The 21002-nt window shown below is 45.4% G+C and overlaps 1 protein-coding gene across 1 annotated transcript in view; it reads right to left on the bottom strand.

Moving 5' to 3' along the window:
* The window catches only part of RAPGEF4 (Rap guanine nucleotide exchange factor 4), a 480844-nt gene that overhangs the window by 425026 nt on the left and 34816 nt on the right, over positions 1–21002 (bottom strand). Inside the window, exons 2-3 of the mRNA XM_082260932.1 lie at positions 19394–19536; positions 14195–14283 (exon numbers count right to left, since the gene is read on the bottom strand). Coding sequence (XP_082117058.1) covers positions 14195–14283; positions 19394–19536 — 232 coding nt within the window. The remainder of the gene's footprint in view (positions 1–14194; positions 14284–19393; positions 19537–21002) is intronic.

A 21002-nucleotide genomic window follows, 5' to 3' on the forward strand; every position in this document is an offset into this window, starting at 1 on the left:
TTCTTAGCTCCCCTCTGCTGCTCATCACCAGAAGCCTCTCCCTTTCTTGAAGCCTCCTCCAACTCCATTTCAATTTCTGAATTCTGCTCAGAAGAATCCCCAGATGAGGAGATATCCCAAGCAGAAGCCCTATACCGGTTGGAGACAGTCACTGGGGCATCCTGTCCCTGTTCCATCCTCACCGTCTGTCTCTTCCGCCTTACAACCTTCCTTCTCTCCTCCAGGTACTGCAGGTCAGATTCAGAGATGCTTTCATCTCTTGTTTTCTTCTTCTTCTTTGAAGTCTTCACAGAAGACTTCTTTACAGAGGAAGCCGTAGCAGCACCCTTTTTGGTACCCTCTACCACTCCTGGTGGGTGGGGGGCTTCTTTAAGGTCACACTTAGGAAGGGAAGACTGATCGGGAATAACTGACTCAGGGGGCACAGACTTGGCAGATTCTGACACAAAAGGAGCGGGAACAGTAGGCTGGGGGGACACAGAGACAGACACAGAAGGAATACTTACAGATACAGGAGGGGTGGGCACAGGGACTAGGGAGGGATCCTGAACAAGACCAGGGGAGTCAGTTCCCGCAGAGGAGGGTGGTACACCAGGGGCCTCATCCTCCAACCTGTCCAGATCATCTATCACCTCTCTATCCATATTATGCCAGGCTTCAGGACATTGGCTGTAGGGGTGACCAAGGCGCAGGCACAGGTTGCACCTTATCGCCTGGTGCAGTCCCTGGCCACATGACCCTGTCTCCGACATACTGAACAGATCAGTACAGAACAAGAGGAGCTAAAACGCCCCTTTTCTCCACAGCGGTGACACAGTTTTGGCTGACCGGGATTAAAAATAGTCATCCTATCCCTCCCTATAAAGGCAGAAGAGGACAGGTGACGGACAACATTCCCATCCCGAGCCAACCTGACCATTACCGACCAACCCCCGGTCCAGATGCCACGCTCATCATGAATTTTATCTGGCCTGGTCAAAACATCCCCATAATTTTTCAACCAGACCTCTAAGTTCCGAGCAGGAACACTCTCATTTGTAAGGATAATAGTAATTTTCTTTACTGTTGACCTTTGGGAAACTGCCACTGGCACCAGACCTTCCCATTCGGGTCTTGACCTGCACCGAGCCATATATCGTTCCCAGAACAAGTCAAGACCCTCTGGTCTGGTGAAACTAACTGTGTATTCCCGGCTTCCAGCCACATGTATCAGGGCATATAGGTCATCAGCTCCAAAACCCATATCTAAAAACAGGTCCACCACCATACGCCTTGCTAGAGGGACATCACCACCTTCCCATTTAAGGAGGACTACGTTCCGCCTTGGACCCCCAGCAGAAGCCATAGATCCAAGACCAGATCCAATGGTGCTCATAGTGGCAGCCTGCGAGGGAAAACCCCCGATTAGAAGCAGAGCTCCTCCTTGATTGTAACCCTGGCTTGATGATATTGCCAGGAGCACAGCTTACCACCTGTGCAAATGTAGGTTTTTTAGGGCCAAGACCCCATACTGATGTCACATTAGCTGGTACACTACTATTATTATTTTTACCAGCTTGGCCTAAACCAGCAGCATTATCAGTTCCACACACAATGGTGGGTTCCACCATGCCTGCAATGTTATTAGGGATAACTGTTTCTGATGCAGTACCAGGTGCTTCCTGCGGCTGCGCTGTAGAGTCCTGTTCAACAGTGACTGAAATAGTTTTAAGCTCAGCAGAAGGGGGGTTAATCGGCTCATCTGGGTTTTGTGGTTCTTCAGCAGAAATGTCATTTTTTAAACAAAACTTTTCCTGTTTAGAGACATCAGCAGCAGGCACAACATTGCTGAGCCTAGGGGAATCACCCTGAGTGTCATTAGGAAACCCATCATTAGGCAAGGTGCTAAAAGGCACAAAAACAGTTTTATCTGTAACCTGGGGCTTTATATACTTTACTTTATCAGGCACACTGTCAGGTAAGTCCTCCACACCACCAAACACCAGCTGATCTTCTTGCATTGGAGACTCCATTACCTGTATAACTTTCAGCATGCCTCCTGAGCCCTAAGATGGCAATGGGCTGCTTACCTCACCTTGAGGGGGAAGGGGGTCTGAACTGGGGGTCTCCTCCTCCACCTCCGTCTTTGCAAACCTTCGTTCATTGCAAAACTTCTCCCTGAAGGGACCATCTCTGCCTTCCATCATGGCCACGATAGTTTCTTGATGTTCCACACGGACTTTCGCTAATTGGACCTCTGAATCCATGGATCCACGGTTCTTGCTGAACAAGCCTTCACGCTGCTTTCTCAGGCGTTTCAAAGAGCTTGTCTCTTTCCTTATTGAGGACTTTGATCCCGGCCACCACTCGCTCCCGAATGGATCCAGCATCTTCCTCCTCACCAGGTGCAGAGAGATCACCAACCACGGGCTGCACAGGAGCATGCATGCCATCCATCTGCCCAGGGGATGGCTGAGAGCCTCCAGCAGGAGAGGCCCTGCTGGCCTCCATGGCTTCCCCAGAAGGGAGCCAGGAGAGCTGGGAGGGATTTCACCTCACTCCCCTCTTACACAGATCACCTGCAGCAGCTCCAGACACACAGCCAGAGAACCTTCCAGCAGCCACACCCAAAGCTGAATGATGGGACACTATTCCTCCCACTGACACCAATGATGGGGCACTATTCCTCCCACTGACACCAATGATGGAGCACTATTTCTCCCACTGACACCAAGGATGGGGCACTATTCTTCCCACTGACACCAATGATGGGGCAGTATTCATCCCACTGACACCAATGATGGGGCACTATTTCTACCACTGACACCAAGGATGGGGCACTATTCTTCCCACTGATAATAACAATGAGGTACTAGCCCTCTCACTGACACCAACGATGGGGGCGATATTCCTCCCACTGACACCAACAATGGGGCACTTTTCCTTACACTGCCTTAGTCCGCTGGGCACTATTCCTCTCACTGACACCAACGATGGGGCAGTATTCCTCCCACTGACACCAACAATGGGGCAGTATTTCTCACACTGACACCAACAATGGGGCACTATTCCTCCCACTGACACCAAGGATGGGGCGATATTCTTCCCGCTGACACTAAGTATGGGGTGATATTCCTCTGACTGACACCAACGATGGAGCACTAATTCTCCCACTGACACCAAGGATGGGGCACTATTCCTCCCACTGACACCAATGAAAGAGCACTATTTCTCCCACTGACACCAAGGATGGGGCACTATTCTTCCCACTGATAACAACAATGAGGCACTATCCCTCTCACTGACACCAACGATGGGGGCGATATTCCTCCCACTGACACCAACAATGGGGCACTTTTCCTTACACTGCCTTAGTCCGCTGGGCACTATTCCTCTCACTGACACCAATGATGGGGCAGTATCCCTCCCACTGACACCAACAATGGGGCAGTATTTCTCCCACTGACACCAACAATGGGGCACTATTCCTCCCACTGACACCAAGGATGGGGCAATATTCTTCCCACTGACACCAAGTATGGGGTGATATTCCTCTGACTGACACCAACGATGGAGCACTAATTCTCCCACTGACACCAAGGATGGGGCACTATTCTTCCCACTGACGCCAACAATGAGGCACTATCCATCTCACTGACACCAAGGTTGGTACACTGTTCTTCCCACTGACACCAATGATGGAGCACTATTCCTCCTACTGAAACCAACAATGGGGCCCTATTCCTCCCACTGGCATCAAAGATGGGGCACTATTCCTCCCACTGACACCAAAGATGGGGCACTATTCCTCCCACAGACACCAACGATGGGGCACTAATAATTCCAACAATACCAAAGATGCCACTGATGCCAGGACAGTTTCTACTCCACTACTCTACTTTGCATGTTTGCCCACTGACAAAGAAATGATCAGTCTATAATTTTAATTGTAGGTTTATTTTAACAGTGAGAAACAGAAGAACATCAAAAAAATCTAATTTTTAAAAAAAGTTATAAATTGATTTGCATTTTAATAAGTGAAATAAATATTTGATCCCCTATCAATCAGCAAGATTTCTGGCTCCCAGGTGTCTTATATACAGGTAACAAGCTGAGATTGGGAGCACTCTCTTAAAGGGAGTGCTCCTAATCTCAGCTTGTTACCAGTATAAAAGACACCTGTCCACAGAAGCAATTATTCAATCAGAGTCCAATCTCTCCACCATTACCAAGACCAAAGATCTGTCCAAGGATGTTAGGGACAAGATTGTATACCTACACCATGCTGGAATGGGCTACAAGACCATCGCTAAGCAGCTTTGTGAGAGGATGACAACAGTTAGTGAGATTATTTGCAAATGGAAGAAACACAAAATAACTGTCAATCTCCCTCAGTCTGGAGCTCCATGCAAGATTTCACCTTGTGGGGTTTTAATGATCGTGAGAATAGTGAGGAATTAGCCCAGAACTACACGAGATAATCTTGTCAATGATCTCAAGGCAGCTGGGACCAGCATCCACTCAACTCCTGAGATGTGTGCAAACCTGGTGGCCAACTACAAGAAAGTCTGACCTCTGTGATTGCCAATAAGAGTTTTGCCACCAAGTACTAAGTCATGTTTTGCGAAGGGGTCAAATACGTTTTTCACTTATTAAAATGCAAATCAATTTATAACTTTTTTGAAATGTGTTTTTATGGATGTTTTTGTTGTTATTCTGTCTCTCACTGGTAAAATAAACCTACCATTAAAATTATAGACTGATCATTTCTTTGTCAGTGGGCAAACATACAAAATCAGCAGGGGATCAAATATATATATATATATATATATATATATATATATATATATTTTTTTTTTTAGAAAATGCATAATAGTAAGAACTTTAAGTGTGCTATAAGGTACTATAGATATTTGTTATTTCAGGCAATATACAGCATTAGCAGTGTAGGTAAATTTGCCAGTACTGTACTGACATAAGCAGCAGATGTTCTTTTTGCAATCTAACATTCCAGTGCCACCTAGTGGAATAAAATAAAGCCAGTTTAACAGCCACAATTATAAGCCAGTGCTGTCCAACCTGGTTCTCAAGAACCTATATGTAAAAGTATATGGTGTGCTAAATCCAACTAAACATATTCAAATAAAATGAATTAGGTGCAAAAAAAATATATAATCATAAAGTCCAACAGTCCAAAGAATAAATTCTTTCAATCGGTGATATGATGATGTGAAAACAGGTGTGAAATTCAAATAATAATATCAAGTTGATAGTGATGAAATCCCTCCACCTGGTGAATTTCCTCCTTACCCGGCGGACGATAGGCAAGTGCAATATATAATAACCAAGATATACTCTTCATGTGACAACACCAAACGACCGTGCTCTTCACCACTGGTGCAAGAACCAAAATAGCCTCTTACCAGAACAATATATTAAACACACTCTGGAACAACCCTTTTGCTCCCTCCCTCCCAAGTGTTTGCTACTGGCTACAGGCTGATGTTTCTGGATGCTGTTTCTGGATGCCACACAGCAGGGCTTTGACCACATGGGTCGCAAACAACAAGGGTTTCCCAGGGGCTTGTAGGGAGAGGAAATGCTGGATGCCAGCTAGGTACAGTCTGAGAGTGTTGTGGGATAGGTTCAGACGAGTGTGGTAGTAAGCTACGAAGGCCAGGGTATGCTTGATGTGAACTGTGACCGCTCCGGGGGATGTGGCTAGGAATTTGCCGTAGGTGTTCCAGGCGATGCTGTAGGCCTTTAGCGTGTTGGGCGACAGTGACTGGTTTATGAGCAGCATACCGTTGTGAAGGTGGTCTTTTAGCCCATCGTTAGCTGCGGCCAAGGTGTGATAGGAAATTAGGTTGGCTTGGCTCGGGGTCTCTGTAAGAAATACAAAGGAAAATTGGGGCGGGATAGTGCGTCTGCTGCAAGATTGCACTTGCCTTGTGTGTAAGTACAGTGCACATTGAAATTGTAGTGAAGGGATATCTGCACCAGCCTGCGTAGGAAGGACATGATGGCCAGGGACATGGACCTGCCTTTGTTGACAATCTCGGCCGTGGCTAAGTTGTTAGTGGAGAAGAGCACATTCAGCCCCACCCAGGTGTGTCCCCAGACCTGAGCTACCGTGACTATAGGGTAAAGCTCGAACAATGAGGATGTCTGGCTGAACCCGGGACCAGGAGGATTTCCTGCGGCCATGGACCTGCAAACAAATGGGTGCCAAAAATGTCAGCGAAGCCTGTGGAGGCTGCTGCATCTGTTACTATATGAGGGGAGGAGGCTGAAGCTGCTGGGATGAACATTGATACGCCATTCCAGCTCTCAAGGAAGTTATCTCACATTGCTAGATCTGCAGCAGCTGCCTGGTCTAGCCTGATGGTTTGATCGGAGTCCTGTGCGTGGAAAAGGAAGACCAGGAGGCGAGAAATGAAGGAACGCCCCTGAGGGACAATCCTCATAGCAAAGTTCAGCATGCCTAACAGGGACTGCAGCTGTCTCTTGGTGCAACTTCGTGGGATGGTGAAGGCGTGAGTGACCGCCCTAATCTAGGACAGCTTGTCAGGGGTTAGGCTGGACTGCATAGAGCAGGTGTCAAGGGTGATTCCTAGGAAGGTGATGGACTGCATGGGACCTTACACTTTATGCTCTGCTATGGCCACGTTGAGATGCCGAACACTACCCTTAATTTGTCTAAATCTGAGGGGGGCTCATCGATCAGCAGGAAGTCGTCCAGGTAATGGATGACTTTCTGGCACTGGGCCTGGTGAGTTAGGATTCAGGTGAGGGACTGAAGAGCCTTGGACTGCTCTTTGAGCCGAAGGTCAGTTTGCTAGCGAAGTAGTATGAATCTCTCCATATGAAGCCGTGCTGCTGTCACAAGGAAGGTTCAATGGGTAAGAGCTTAAAAGCATCTAAAATGTCCACCTTTAACAGCCATGTACCCGTGCTTACGCTAATGACGGGCTGTATAGCTAAGTCAACGGATGCATACTTGAGAGAGAACTCTTAGGAAGGAATCAGTAAGTTAAGACTAGGGATGTGGGAGGAATAGGAAGTGGAAAAGTCATACACCAAACGTAATTTGTTTGAGAATTTGCCCCTGACAAGCCCAATAGGGCTAACTCTCCATGTCTCGAATGGCGAGTCAGCGAAGGGGCCGATAATGAGTCCCCAGTCCAGCTCGGTCTGCAACAGATGTGGACATCATTTCCACATCTCAGCAGTTGTTTGTAGTGGTCTGCAGCAGACTGTCAATAGCCTTCTCGTCAGACTGAGCGGAGGTTCCTGCACTTATGGGTGGTGTGGGGTAGGGTGATGAGTCCCATGTGGAATCTGGAGAAAAACCCGTGCACCTGGAATAATGCACATGAAGGTGACGAGTGAGAGGAAAGGTAGAACTCCAGCCATCGTACGTTCACCCGACTCAGCCAGGATGAGTTGGAACACTTGAGGGTGCATGTGCTCTTAGGATGAGCTCTATGACAGTCGACACAAATGTGGAGCAGTTGGCATTGGTTGAAGCTGCAAGTGCCATAGTTGAAGTTGTTGCAGATTGGCGTATTGCCTAGCAACTGGATGGGTTGTCCCAACTTGTCCACCTGAGGATGTTGCATAGGGGCAAACACGCTTTGAGCGCCACTAGAGATAGAGAGAAAGGTCAAAGAACGTCTGGCATTCGTGTTGGAGCATCAGTTTGCCGTGTGCGTGGAGGACCTGCAAATGGCGCAAAGTGGGGAACGCAGACCCGCAAAGTGGCGGCAGAACAACCCGCTGTCCACAATGCTCCAATGCATGTTGTTTGAAACTGAGCGAGTTTGGCTGCGGCTCTGGCTGTGAATGAGCATTGGTAGTCCCAAAACGCAGAGCCTCTGTATTTGTACCCTAAGTCAACCACGGCATGGAGGTACAAATCCATCTCCTCCCTCCTGCCGGGGTTGGCCAAGCACAACATGTCCCTAAACATGCCGAAGGCCAGCACAAACTCAGTGATTGACAGTTTGCAATTGAGCCTGGGGTCTTTTACCTTCAGAATCATGGACACGTCCCCCCAGGCATAGGACTTGTTCTCGGCCAGATCGTGGACCGAGGTGAGCAAGGAGGCCAGGTAAACATCCTTTCCATACAGGATGTCCTTCCTGATATCGGCAGGGATAAGGTGTGCAGGAAAAATAGTGGAACTAGTGTCCGGCGCACCTGTGGGTGGTAGTGCCAAGAGGGGTGCTGCGATCGTGTCTAGGGGGGTCACCACTGGGCGCACCTCTAGGGCTCCTACTCTCGCCTGCATGTCAGAGACTGCTGCGGTCAGTGTGCCGATCATTATGTGCAGCTGGGCAAAATCTGAAGAGATGGACTGCAGGAATGCCTGCTGAGTGTGGGGTGCAGTTTCTGCTGGTGTTGGGAACAGCAGCCCTAATAATTCCGCTTTCTTGGCCGTGGTGGGGTGGGGAATGGCCCTACGCTGCAGCTCTGCTGTGAGCTTGGGGGATAGTCCATTCCCTGAGGGACTGAGTGCTGCCTGGCTCTGAATCCGCGGTGGGTGACAGAGGGGCGAAGGCAAGGTTCTCACATGACTCCAGCTTTAATGAGAAAAGAGGGGGGGTGTATGTTTAAGAAGAGTTTTAGGAAATGAGAACAGCGGAGGAGAGACAAAGTACATAAAAAATTTAAGAAGCAAGGGGGAGGAAGAACAGAAAAAGGAACGACAGGCGTAGTGAATAACATGATGCATTCCGGAAACGCTGAAGAGTGGAAATGAAGAAAACTTGAAGAGTGCGGGGAAACCGAGGTTAGCTAGGAGGTGACTAGCCAAATAACTGACAGCTCTGGTGCCTGGTCAGTGTCATGCACGGACCTGTAAACCAGAGCCCCAGGGCATACTGGGGTGGGAAGCTGCAGCCTGGTTGTGGTCTAAGTAGGAATATTGCATTCTGTAGTAGGTGATGTACGGTTGGCCTGCTAACGCCTGCACTGTCAGCAAGCAACTGTTTAGCAACTGTGTCTGCATAGTTTGAAGATGATGTCCTTCAGAAATAGGTAAGCCCAGACTGGCAGCCCAATTTTTGTATGTGAGGTATCGAGATGAATAAAGGGTGCTTTAGGTTGATGTGGGAGAGTATCCTGTTTACTACTCACCTGACTCGTGAGTCAGATAGAATAGAGGTCCTGGTTGTAGCCGAGACTAATCTGGCCACCGGGAACCTGAAAATGGTAACATGAAGGTCCAGGTTTAACCTGGCGTGAAGGAGAGACCTTAGTCCCCCCTCCACCTAAACCCCCCCCCCCCCCGGAAAAAGCATGTGAAGCCCTGCATGTGTGTATGTACTGTATGTCATATTACCTGCGAGAAAAACGTCCAACCTTATGCAGGATGGAACAACATGAACACGACTGACCTGAGGGAGAAACGACATACAAGAAAACATGAGTGGCCAAATTGTGTGCCACTGGAGACAATGAGTGGTCGGATCATGTGCCACTGGAGACGTGCTTGCAACGATTGCAAGAAAGTAGCCTCAAAAGGAAGGCGAAAACAAGGACAAATCGTGCCAACTCAGGTCCGAGTTATGAAGCTAAAGTATCGTATGTGTTTGAATAGTGCCACCGTATGAATGGTCTGGGTAACTTGTGGCAGGAGCCTCAGGAGAGAGACTGAGCTGCAGGGAGCTGTGATGTTTGTGACAACTGGAATAGACTTGTGTCATGCCGAGGATACGAAACACTATGCCGCGGACGCAACTGAGATTCGAATCGGGCCGCCGTAGAGTGTTAGGGTGCCACCCCCTCCTCCAAAACCGAACACATACCAATCACCCAGCCCCCCCCCAGGCTAATTACAGTGCAGACAAGGCACCAGGTGGGTCTGATTACCACCTCAATCAGCCACAGAACCCGTCCAAACAATACATACTAATCTCCCAATGGATGAGGCGGCAACCCCATAGACAGTGAATCCTATAACCAGTAATATTTGTTTGTTTACATTTAAGGAAAATTGCCCCACAGAGAAAAAAAAAGTTTTGCCCCATCTTCACTCCCCACCATTCTGCTTTATCTTCTGCCTGTTTCTTTACCATCTTCCTGTTTCACACTAATTTGTATACCATATGCAAAGTCCTTACTGACTCAACCGATGCATTTATTATGTTTCATGCTGAATGTTCTCTGCCTCCAAATAGTGGGTGATTTGTTTTGTCGAACATTGCTTTCCTTGTGAATTATTACCTAGGCTAAGTGTTGTCACATAAACAAAACTCACTGCATTTTTCTTTAACTTTGTCAACTATTTTCTAAATCTCAAATAAAAATTTAGTGAACAAGAAAAAAAGGTTAAGCTTATATACATTTACATATATTTACACACAAACTAGCCCATATTAATGGACTCCTTACCTTCTCTCCTTAAAGTATAACTCAAGGCAATCAAAGCTGATGACGAAACGCGTTAGGGCGTGAGTGCGCGGTCGCCATAACAATGGGAGACGCCACGCTGTCAGTTCCGGCTTGCTAGGTACCGAGCGCTCGGTTTGGAGGACAGAGGCGGATAGGCTTTCCTTTCTATGCATTCGTAATGCCTGAATACCTTCTCTGTTTGTGAGTAGTACTCTGTTAGGAACTGGGGACTTGCTTTTATTAGTATTTTCAATAAAATGTGTATGGAATTACACTATGCGTCCCCTGTTTTACTTCTACCTGCATGAGTTGGTTGGCGTTTGGGATATGGATTCCCTCTAAAAGCCAGGCTGTGGGTGCAAACTTATCCATTGGTGGAGAACACTTTTTGATGTATGCAAGCTTTTATGGATCATCGATTTGGTGAGTGTCCATTTTGATGGGGTGTCACGGCTTGATGGTGGAGGCACACTGATTATACAGCTAGCTGCACTTTTTTCTGACCAATTTCTGTCATCTGCACCTGAACTGGGACTGCATTATTGGGTTTAGCGAAATTTCCTATCTCCAGCGATTGCATGCTCTACGGTTTATGGACATTTTAGATGATAATTATATGAGTATTAAATATGTGGTAACGCAGCTAGTGTTACAGATTAATATATTCTGGTCTTGATCTGTCACACCTTTTTCTTTTATAACTCAAGGCAAACTTTTTTTTTTTTAGTTTTGGACAGAGTGGAGAGGGATTAGAAACCCCTGTCAAATTTTATTGCTGTCTGTGCCCCAGTCAAGGAGATTCACCCTCTCTATTTGTCCTGTTTACCATTATCATTGAAAGTGAAAGTAAAAGAAAACCCCAAAATTTGGGTTGTCCCCAGAAAAGTAATAGAGGAAATCTTCCAATAGGGACATTAGGTCTGGTGACCTGGGGGTCCAAAGAAAATTCCTTTAATTTGCAGAGATTTCTTCTGACTTCCTGTTTTGCTATGGGACAGGAAGTGAAGGGGAATCTCCGCAATGGGACAGAGTAGGTTAAAACAAATCTGACAGGAGTTATAACCCTCCCTTGCTCTATCCAAAATAAAAAAAAAGTTTTGCCCATAGTTTTACTTTAACTATTTTCTTTTGCTGATATATCCTTTTGTGCTCATTCTATTCTGTAATGTGAGTAGTGTCACAATAATAATAGAAAAAAAATATAAAGCTTCTATTTATTTTGACATACCTTTTCCATATTTTGCACCAGGAATGGAATTTTAGTGTCATTATAGATACAGTATGTCACCTCCAGTTTTTGCCGATTTCATAATACTTAAAGCGGAGTTCCAGTCTCCTAGCCAACATTGCATTAATAGTATTGCAGAGATCGTTGTAATTCCTGATAAGCATAATGGAAAATGTTGCCCATGTACACATTGCATCTACTTACAAACTGCTTATTTTTCTTTTGCCCCCTCGATTCTGGCTGCGGACATGTAGGATTTGGGCAGCTGAAGCCAGCCTGGCTTCATTATCTGGATTTCGTGCAGCTAGCTACCTAGCATGCACCTCTGGATCTTGCGCATGCGCAGTAACAACACTGCGGCGCGCTTTGTGTAATTGCATTAGACGCCTGAAGACTTCTGGGATTGATGACAGATATCCCTGGAGTCAATGGGCCTGGTCTATGAGGTAATCGCCTAGGCAGCAGCGACCAGAAGTCGCAGGGTACACTACTAAAAAAAGAACTTTCTGCAGAAATTTCAACACATCAATATCCAAACCTTAATCCACAAGCGATCTACATTACAATGTGGGTAATTCTGAAAAATGACTGGAACTCCACTTTAAATGAGCTTATATAGTAATGTAACGTAAGATAGACACCATGTAATAACTCATACGGTCCATTTGATTAATTCACTACACTCACTGACTACAGTAAAAGTAAAATCTGCAAAATGGTTGTGAATTTTAATGAATAGGAAAACAATATTTCCTATTTTTTAAGTCACAAGGCTGTCTTTAAATTTCCGAATACATGTCTGCTACACCAATAACTATACGTGGGTAGAATGATCTCGCTCATATCTGTGGATGGTAGCTGGTATTTTGCTGATTAGCAGCACGTTGGGCAACCCACCCTCACACATTCCTCCCTAAATTTCTTTATTGCTGAGTGGAACTAAAGGCAGAAAAATACTTACCAATGGTCCGATACCTATGAGGTCCCTTGTCATCGTCAACATCTTCTCCCCGGCATCTTCCGGGTGCCAGTTTTTGGCCGTCTTGATTTGATGGCACAGGGTGACATAACTAGTACACTGGCACTGTGCCTGAAATGTAAACAGAGTTGCGCATGCGCAGCTCCACGTACATTTCTCAGAGGACTGCAAACAAGCAAGTAGTTGCATTTTTTGCGCATATGCTTAACTTCCTTTAGTCAATCTCTTCACTGCAGTTAGAATTTTCTTTTTTTAAATCAATAAAAGCTTTATTGAGAAAAATTCACACCATTACATTCAATAAAAGAGACACTATCGGATGGCAGCTTCAAACCATAAACATTAGATAGTCCACACCATGCCACAGTCCCCCCAAGTTGATCACACATAGGCACAGTTCGATCCACAGAAAAGAGAACATAGTATATGAAAATGCAGATGCAGGGAACTCCCCCACCCCAGACATTTGAACCAGAGAGCCACACCCAAAGAATTACAATAACAAACGGTCCAGAACGAGATCATCAGGGGCCATGCCCGGACTGTTCAACCATACTCCCCATACCTTTGAGAATTTCTGGGGCACCCCCCGATGTTGGTATATAACCTTCTCCATACGTAAAGTGGAACCCATCTGTTCCAGCCACATCCTGTATGTAGGTGCTGCCTGCGCTATCCAGTGTCTCAAGATAATTAAACGGGCCTGAAAGAGCGCCAGAGCGGCGGCCTCTCTCAGAAACCTATCCTCCACTATCGACTCCAGTATCCCAAGAATACAGTGTCTGGGATCCCTAGGGATGTCCACCCCCAGAGCCCCATTAATGGCAGATATCACCGTGGACCAGTACCTGTGCAACTTTGGACATCTCCACAACAAGTGAATCAAGTCCCCTTTCTCTCTCTGGCATCGTCCACAGAGGTCATCGTCGCGAAGACCCATAGCATGAAGCTTCAGGGGGGTGTGATGCACTCTAAGTAGGATGTACAGCTGCGACACCTGGTGGGAGACGTTGAGAGAGCAGCTATGAACTGCCTCCAAGGCCTCCTCCCACAGTTCCCCCGGGATCTCCCCCACGTCCTCGCTCCAACGGTCACAAGCCGGGCTCGGGTATTTTTCCAAAAACGAACCCAGAAGAGAGGCTTAGCAGCCAGATATGAAGCCTTTGGTGTCCGTATATTGTTGCATAAGGAAGAAAACAGGAGTCAGGGACAGGAAGAGCTGTCCCCGGGCTGCCTGCACCCCCATCGCGTATCGCAATTGAAAGTAATAAAACCGCATACTGTCCGGCAGTGAGAATCGCTCCTTAAGCTGCTCAAAAGTCAGGAGGGACCCCTCCCGCAAAACATGCGTAAGGTGAGTCACCCCGTATACTCGCCACCTATCTGCCTGGTCCAACTTACATAATTCAGGATAAGTCTTATTGTCCCAAATCGGACTGAAATTAGTGTAGCCCATGGCTCCCTGAAGTTGTTTAGTTTTGTCCCATATTTTTTGTAATAATCTATATGTCGGGAAACGCTTGTTGGGTTTAGCAGTTAGAATTTTCAAACAGAGTGGCAATATCTGCACTGAGTGCCTTAATGAATTAAGGAAGTATTAAACCCTTTACCTGATGATTGTTGGTTTCGGTAACTTTGACATCCAAGGATCCAGTTAATACAGCATACCAACTTGTGCCAATATCACCCTGGCGATATACTGTAATTAAAAGAGAAACAATGTGTTTTCAGAGTCTTTATAAAGTTTTAGATTTTAACTCTTTGATTAACTATTTAATGGCAATTTCTATGTAACAAATGAAGAAAATCAGTTACTGCTATGCCGCAAACAATGCAACTGTGTTAAAATTAGCGCACTCAATATATCTTAATGTGGTTCTAAAGCCTAAAAAATGTTTCTCCGTAATGCATTCCCTCCCTAATATACTTACCTGAGTCATCATTCGATCCAGAGCTGTGCCCATCTGCAGCAGCTCTGTCTTCTCTCCTCTTCGGAGAAGACTAAGTTTGGGGCTGTTCTGTGCAATGCCATATGTGTTTACTTTTAAATTGAAGATTTATTTAAAAAAATAGATAAAGAATAAAAAAACTGGCTGTTTAAAAAAGAAGTGTGGCATTAAAAAACAACAAACTCAATTCGGTGGATGCAACATCGGTCCAATGCTACATCTGTCTCCAGCTGATTCTAAGACTGAGAACAGCGCTCACTTGAGTGCCGGGCTATGGAGAAGGTGGGAGTAGCTGGCTCAGGCTCTCAGCAGTGCACTGATAGGCTGAGCAAGCTGCCACTCAGGCAATGACATCAGCCGCTAGACGATTTTAGTACTCTGTTGGCTGAATATGGATCATAGGAATGCAGAACTAAGTGCACTCTTATGACCCACAGGAGAAATAGGGCCAAAAAAAACTTTGAAAAAAAAAAAAAAATTGGTCCAAACAATTGTCGATTCTGAGTTCTCTGGTATTTGTAATCAACTACTGTCTGAATTCACAAAGCACTTCACTGAGTCACTGGGAACGTACTACCTAAAACCAGTGTTGTGAAATGCCTGTATCAGCGACATAATTCCAATATTTACATAAATGTGAGGGCTGTACTTACTTTTGGGAGATACTATATATTTTATATATATATATATATATATATATATATACATACTATATATATTATATACACATACACTATATTATTACATTTTTGGGATGCCTGCCTTTACATGTACATGAACTTTAATGGCGCCCCAGTCTTAGTCCGTAGGGCTCAATATTGAGTTGGCCCACCCTCTGCAGCTGTAACAGCTTCAACTCTTCTGGGAAGGCTGTCCACAAGGTTTAGGAGTGTGCCTATGGGAATGTTTGACCATTCTTCCAGAAGTGAATTTGTGAGGTCAGGTACTGATGTTAGAGAGAAGGCCTGGCTCACAGTCTCTGCTCTAATTCATCCCAAAGGTGTTCTATTAGGTTGAGGTCAGGACTCTGTGCAGGCCAGTCAAGTTCCTCCACCCTAAACTCGCTCAACTCCTCTTTATAGACCCTGCTTTGTGCACTGGTCCAAATCATTTGGTGGAGAGGGATTGTAGTGTGGGGTTGTTTTTCAGGGGTTGAGCTTGGCCCCTTAGTTCTAGTGAAGGGAACTCTTAAGGGGTCAGCATATCAAGACCTTGTGGACAATTTCATGCTCCCAACTTTGCGGGAACAGTTTGGGGATGGCCTCTTCCTGTTCCAACATGACTGCGCATCAGCGCACAAACAATGTCCATAAAGACATGGATGAGTGAGTTTGGGGTGGAAGAACTTGACTGGCCTGTACAGAGTCCGGACCGCAACCAGATGGAACATCTTCAGGAGGAATAAGAGTGGAGACTGCGAGCCAGGCCTTATCATCCACATCAGTGTCTGACCTCACAAATGCACTTCTGGAAGAATGGTCAAACATTCCCATGAACACACTCCTAAACCTTGTGGACAGCCTTCCCAGAAGAGTTGAGGCTGTTACTGCTGCAAAAGGTGGGCCAACTAAATATTGAACCCTACGGACTAAGACTGGGATGCCATTAAAGTTCATGTGCGTGAAAAAGGCAGGTGTCCCAATACTTTTGGTAATATAGCGTATATTGTATACAATATATATATTGAAGAAACATTATATAATTTTCTTATTATTAAAACAGTTCACCTTTTGAACATATTACACCTGTATTTGTGTAACATGTAAAATGTTCTAGCATTCCACCCCCCCCCCCACACCCCCACCTGAGATGCCCCCTCTAGACAGCAGGCAGGGGTTACTCTCCCCCACAGCTGCTATCACATTTAAAATCAGAGTGGCTGTGCTGGTCTCCAACCGCATAGCTCACTCATTCACAGGGATTAGTGAATGAAAGCACCACAAGTCCCAAATGTCACTGCAGCAGATGGACTTATAATGCTCAATAGATTACAAGTGTAATCATCAGCACACCCGCAGACCACTAAAACTTCTGGCAGCTATCTGAAGGACCATAGAGAGGTATGGGCAGAAAGCTGGAGGATGTGTCTGCAGGAGCATCACATGGCACCTACAATCCACTGATCACAGGTGCAATGCTTTGCACGCTCCTGCGGGAAAAAATAATAAATGTCCATTTTCTTCTGCAAAAATATGTGCAATAAATATTATTTGTTTCCTAAAGGTGAACTTAGCCTTTAGTGCCCATTCACACTACCGCGACTTGTCAGGCGACTGGTCAGCCTGACAAGTCGTGGTCCATGCAGTGCTACGGGAACCGTTCTAATAGGAGCGACTCAAGTCGCTCTGACTTAGAAAGTAGTTCCTGTACTACTTCGGGGCGACATCGGAGCAACTTACATTGACATTCATTAAATTAAGTCCGTGCAAGTCGCGCCGAAGTCGCGGTGCACGCGACTTCACAGGTCGCCCCCGAAGTCGCGCCGCGCTAGTGTGAACCGGCACTTAATGTATTGCATTTCTGCACAGTAAATGTTGACAAAACAGACTTTGCAAACTTAAACTCTAATTCACCTCATGTAAAAATGCTTAATTATACAGTAAAACGGTTTGCTATATACTGTAGATGCTGGAAAAATGCTTTACCTTTTAAACTTCAAACATACTGTTAATTTTCCAACAATTATTTTCTGGCATTTGTAACATAACATACTGTACGCTAATTGTTGTAATGAAAAATAAATTATTACACCGTATAATTTAAGTAATTATTAGCCCATGTCATTTAAAATTCCTGAAATACTCCATTTGTTTAGCTAATTTTGTAGTTGCTTTCTATTGTATATAAATTCACATTTATTGTAATGGTTTATGTTCAGTAGTGCTAGGTGCAAATTATGATATTAACTGTGTATATGAGCATATGTTTCTAAATAAGTGCTTAGACTTGGGGATGAGCTCAAGGTCCAGTCCAAATACAAATTCGGACCAATATTTTGCTGTTCAAGAGTTTTTCTGAACACCGGACTTTTAGCCATTTCAGTGGGAGTGAAATATCCATATGCATATTAGAAAACATTAAAAAAAAATTTCAGGGATGCCTTTTTTAGCTGTGCGACCAGCAAGCCATTGTAGGCAGAGAATGTATTTTGTTTAGGGGTGGGGCATTCATTTAAAACAGACATAGTCAGAGGACAGAGCCATATCGTTAACTAAATGCCATACTTTAACCAAGCATATAAAAGAAAGCCCTAATTATGAGGCTAAAGAAATGCAAGAGTAAACAAAAAAAAGTATGCAGTGCAGGGCAGAAAGACATGGCATTGCAGAGTTATAAAGTGCATGGTATGTAGCATCAGAGTGGTCAGTGAGCAGTATGTTGTGGCAGGGTGGTCAGTGAGCAGTATATAGTGGCAGGGCGGTTAGTGAGTAGTATATAGCGGCAGGGCAGTCAATGAGCAGTATGTAGTGGAAGGGCAGTCAATGAGCAGTATGTAGTGGCAGGTCGGTCAGTGAGCAGTATGTAGTGGCAGGGTGGTCAGTAAGCAGTATGTAGTGGAAGGGCAGTAAATGAGCAGTATATGGTGGCAGGGTGGTCAGTGAGCAGTATGTAGTGGCAGGGCAGTCAATGAGCAGTATGTAGTGGCAGGGTGGTCAGTGACCAGTTTGTAGTGTTGGGGCAGTCAGTGAGCAGTATGTAGTGGTAGGGCAGAGAGCAGTACGTAGTGGTAGGGCGGTCAGTGAGCAGTATGTTTTGGCAGGGTAGTCAGGGAGAAGTATGTAGTGGCAGGGTGTTCAATGGACAGTAAGTTGACTGGGGGAAGACAGAGATCCGTGCACTTGCTTAGCAGAAACATAAGATCTCCATCTTCCCCTCTCACAGAACAGCAAACTGCTATGTTTACATAGACAGAACGCCGTTCTGCCTCTCTCAGGAACGATAGCCTGGTGCCGGTGAACATTGGGTCCGCCGGACCTGCTGATTGGCTGCCGCTGTGTCCAATAACTACAGAAGCAGGTCGCCGGTGGTGCGCATGCGTGCCCCAGACCCAGAAATTAAAAATACGTATGTGATTTCGCGCTGAAGGGCCGCCCTGCTACATGTATGTGAGGCAGTCTGGATGTGGTTAAAGCGATTCTAAAGCCTCCTTTTTAAACCAAAACCTAAACCTAACCTTTAACATGCAGGCTCGCTCCCGAACCAAGATGTGTGTTTTCAGAGACTCATACAGCATGTCTCAACCCGGAACCCAATTCCTCCTCACAGCATTTGATTGACAGCAGCAGGAACCAATGGCAATCAATCTGCCCTGTGAGGCCAGGGAGAAAGAGCAGCGTTGCTGTAGATGGGCACAGCGCTGGATCTAGAAAGGACTTAGGTACTGTAAGTATTTAAGGAGGTGGGGGGAGCAAACAACTACTGAAAGCTTTTTACCTTACTGCAAGTAATGCACTAAGACAGTGGTCTCCAAATTGCTGCCCTGGGGCCGGATGTGGCCCCCTTTTTTGCCTTTATCTGGGCCCTGGGGCACTATTCGACCAGCTGACACCACTGTTAAAAACACCATTGCCCCCATTGACACTGTCAATGGGGTACTATTCCTATCATTGATATAAAAAAATGGGGCACTTTTCCTCCCATTAGAACCAATGCTGGACCACTAATGCCTGGGCATGTTCTGCTCTCACTGGCCACAGTCCGCCCCTCCTAAAACCTGAAGGACAGTAAACTTGCCCTTCCCTTAGAAAGTTTGGAGACCCCTGCATTAAGGTGAAAAAACAAAACTTGTACCTTTGGAACCACTTTATAGTTACCTTATTACCTTACAGTGCATAGGATTCTATTAGGAGGTTCACTTACATGTAACGCCTTTTTCCAGACTCTCATAGTAACCACAGAAACAGATTTGCTGAAGCAGATTCGGATGAAACCTTTCAAACGCTTTAACTTCTTTTAGACGGACAAATATGATGTCCACATCTTCACTGGAACGTTCAAGCGGCCTAAAAAAATAGTCACAGAAAAAATGAACAGTATCATGTCAGCTGTAAGTGGGCATAAAACAGGGCTTATTTACTATAATTGTACAAAGCATTAAACAATAAAATACGCCACGGGATCACCCTTATGGGCGGCGGGAGAGATACACCCCCCCCCCCCTCCTGGCGCTTCCCGGTGACTTTCCCCGCTTACAGGGGAAAATAATCCGGTCTGCTATCCCCTAAGGCAGGAAGTCGAGTGAGGGAAAGATGGCCCTCACTCGACTCTATGGTCTTGGAGGACCAGAGCGACGTCATACGTTGCTTCCTAGCAACCGATTTAAAGAGACCATTTTTTTTCCAAGATGAAAAGAAATTACTTTTTTTTTTCTTTTTTCTCTTTAGTGTAGATGTGAGATCTTACGTCTTTTTGACCCCAGATCTCACATTAAAGAGGTCCTGTCATGCTTATTTCTATTACAAGGGATGTTTACATTCCTTGTAATAGGAATAGAAGTGATTCAATTTTTTTTTTTTTAAAACAGTTTAAAAATAAAAGATAAAATAAATAGGAAAACAAATTAAAGCGCCCCCTCCCCGTTAGCTTGCGCGCAGAAGCGAACGCATACGCAAATCGCGCCCACATGAAAACGGTGTTCAAACCACACATGTGAGTTGCTGCCGTGATCCTTAGAGCGAAAACAATAATTTGAGCCCTGGATCCCCTCTGTAACTCTAAACTGGTAACCTGTAGAAATTTTTAAAATGCCTGAAAGAAGCCTAAACAATAAGATCCAGTAGTTTTCACTAGAAATTACTTTTTAGGCCTGGTTCACACCTTTGCATTTTTTAGTGCATTTTCAGTTTTGCGGAAACACACTACAGTCCATTTAACATGACATTTACAATAATGCCGCGCTGTAGTGCTCAATATACTAAATTGTGTCAATCTGTATCAGCATAAAAAATAATAAGAAAATGTGAATATACTAAAAGAATATTAAAGGAGTTGTAAAGTCAAAAGGTTTTTGTTCTTAATGCATTCTATGCATTAAGATAAAAACCTTCTGTGTGTAGCAGCCTCCCCAGCACTCATTATACTTACCTGTGCCCTGTCTTTCAAGTGATGTCCATGAGTCCCTCAGCCATCCAGGACTCCCCTCCTGATTGGCTGAGACACAGCCTCGGCACCATTGGCTCCCGCAGCTGTCAATCAAAGTCAGTTAGCCAATCAGGAAAGAGAGGGGACGGGGCCGAACGGCAGCTCACTTTTCAGAGTGCGTTATAGCATTGACTGATAGGCATCCAGGAGGTGTGACTTCCATCTAATGAGTGTCTGTTTGTTTTTTTTTTATTTTTTTACCTTTATTTTGAAAATTGACAAATCACAATTTTACACTGCAAGACTGCACCATAACTGAGTGCTGAGCATACGGCTTCACTGTACTAATGAAAACGGCTGGGAAGGGGTTAAACATTAGGGGCGATCA

Source organism: Pelophylax lessonae (assembly GCF_965119305.1).
Source record: "Pelophylax lessonae genome assembly, chromosome: 6".
Classification (NCBI taxonomy): Eukaryota; Metazoa; Chordata; class Amphibia; order Anura; family Ranidae; genus Pelophylax; species Pelophylax lessonae.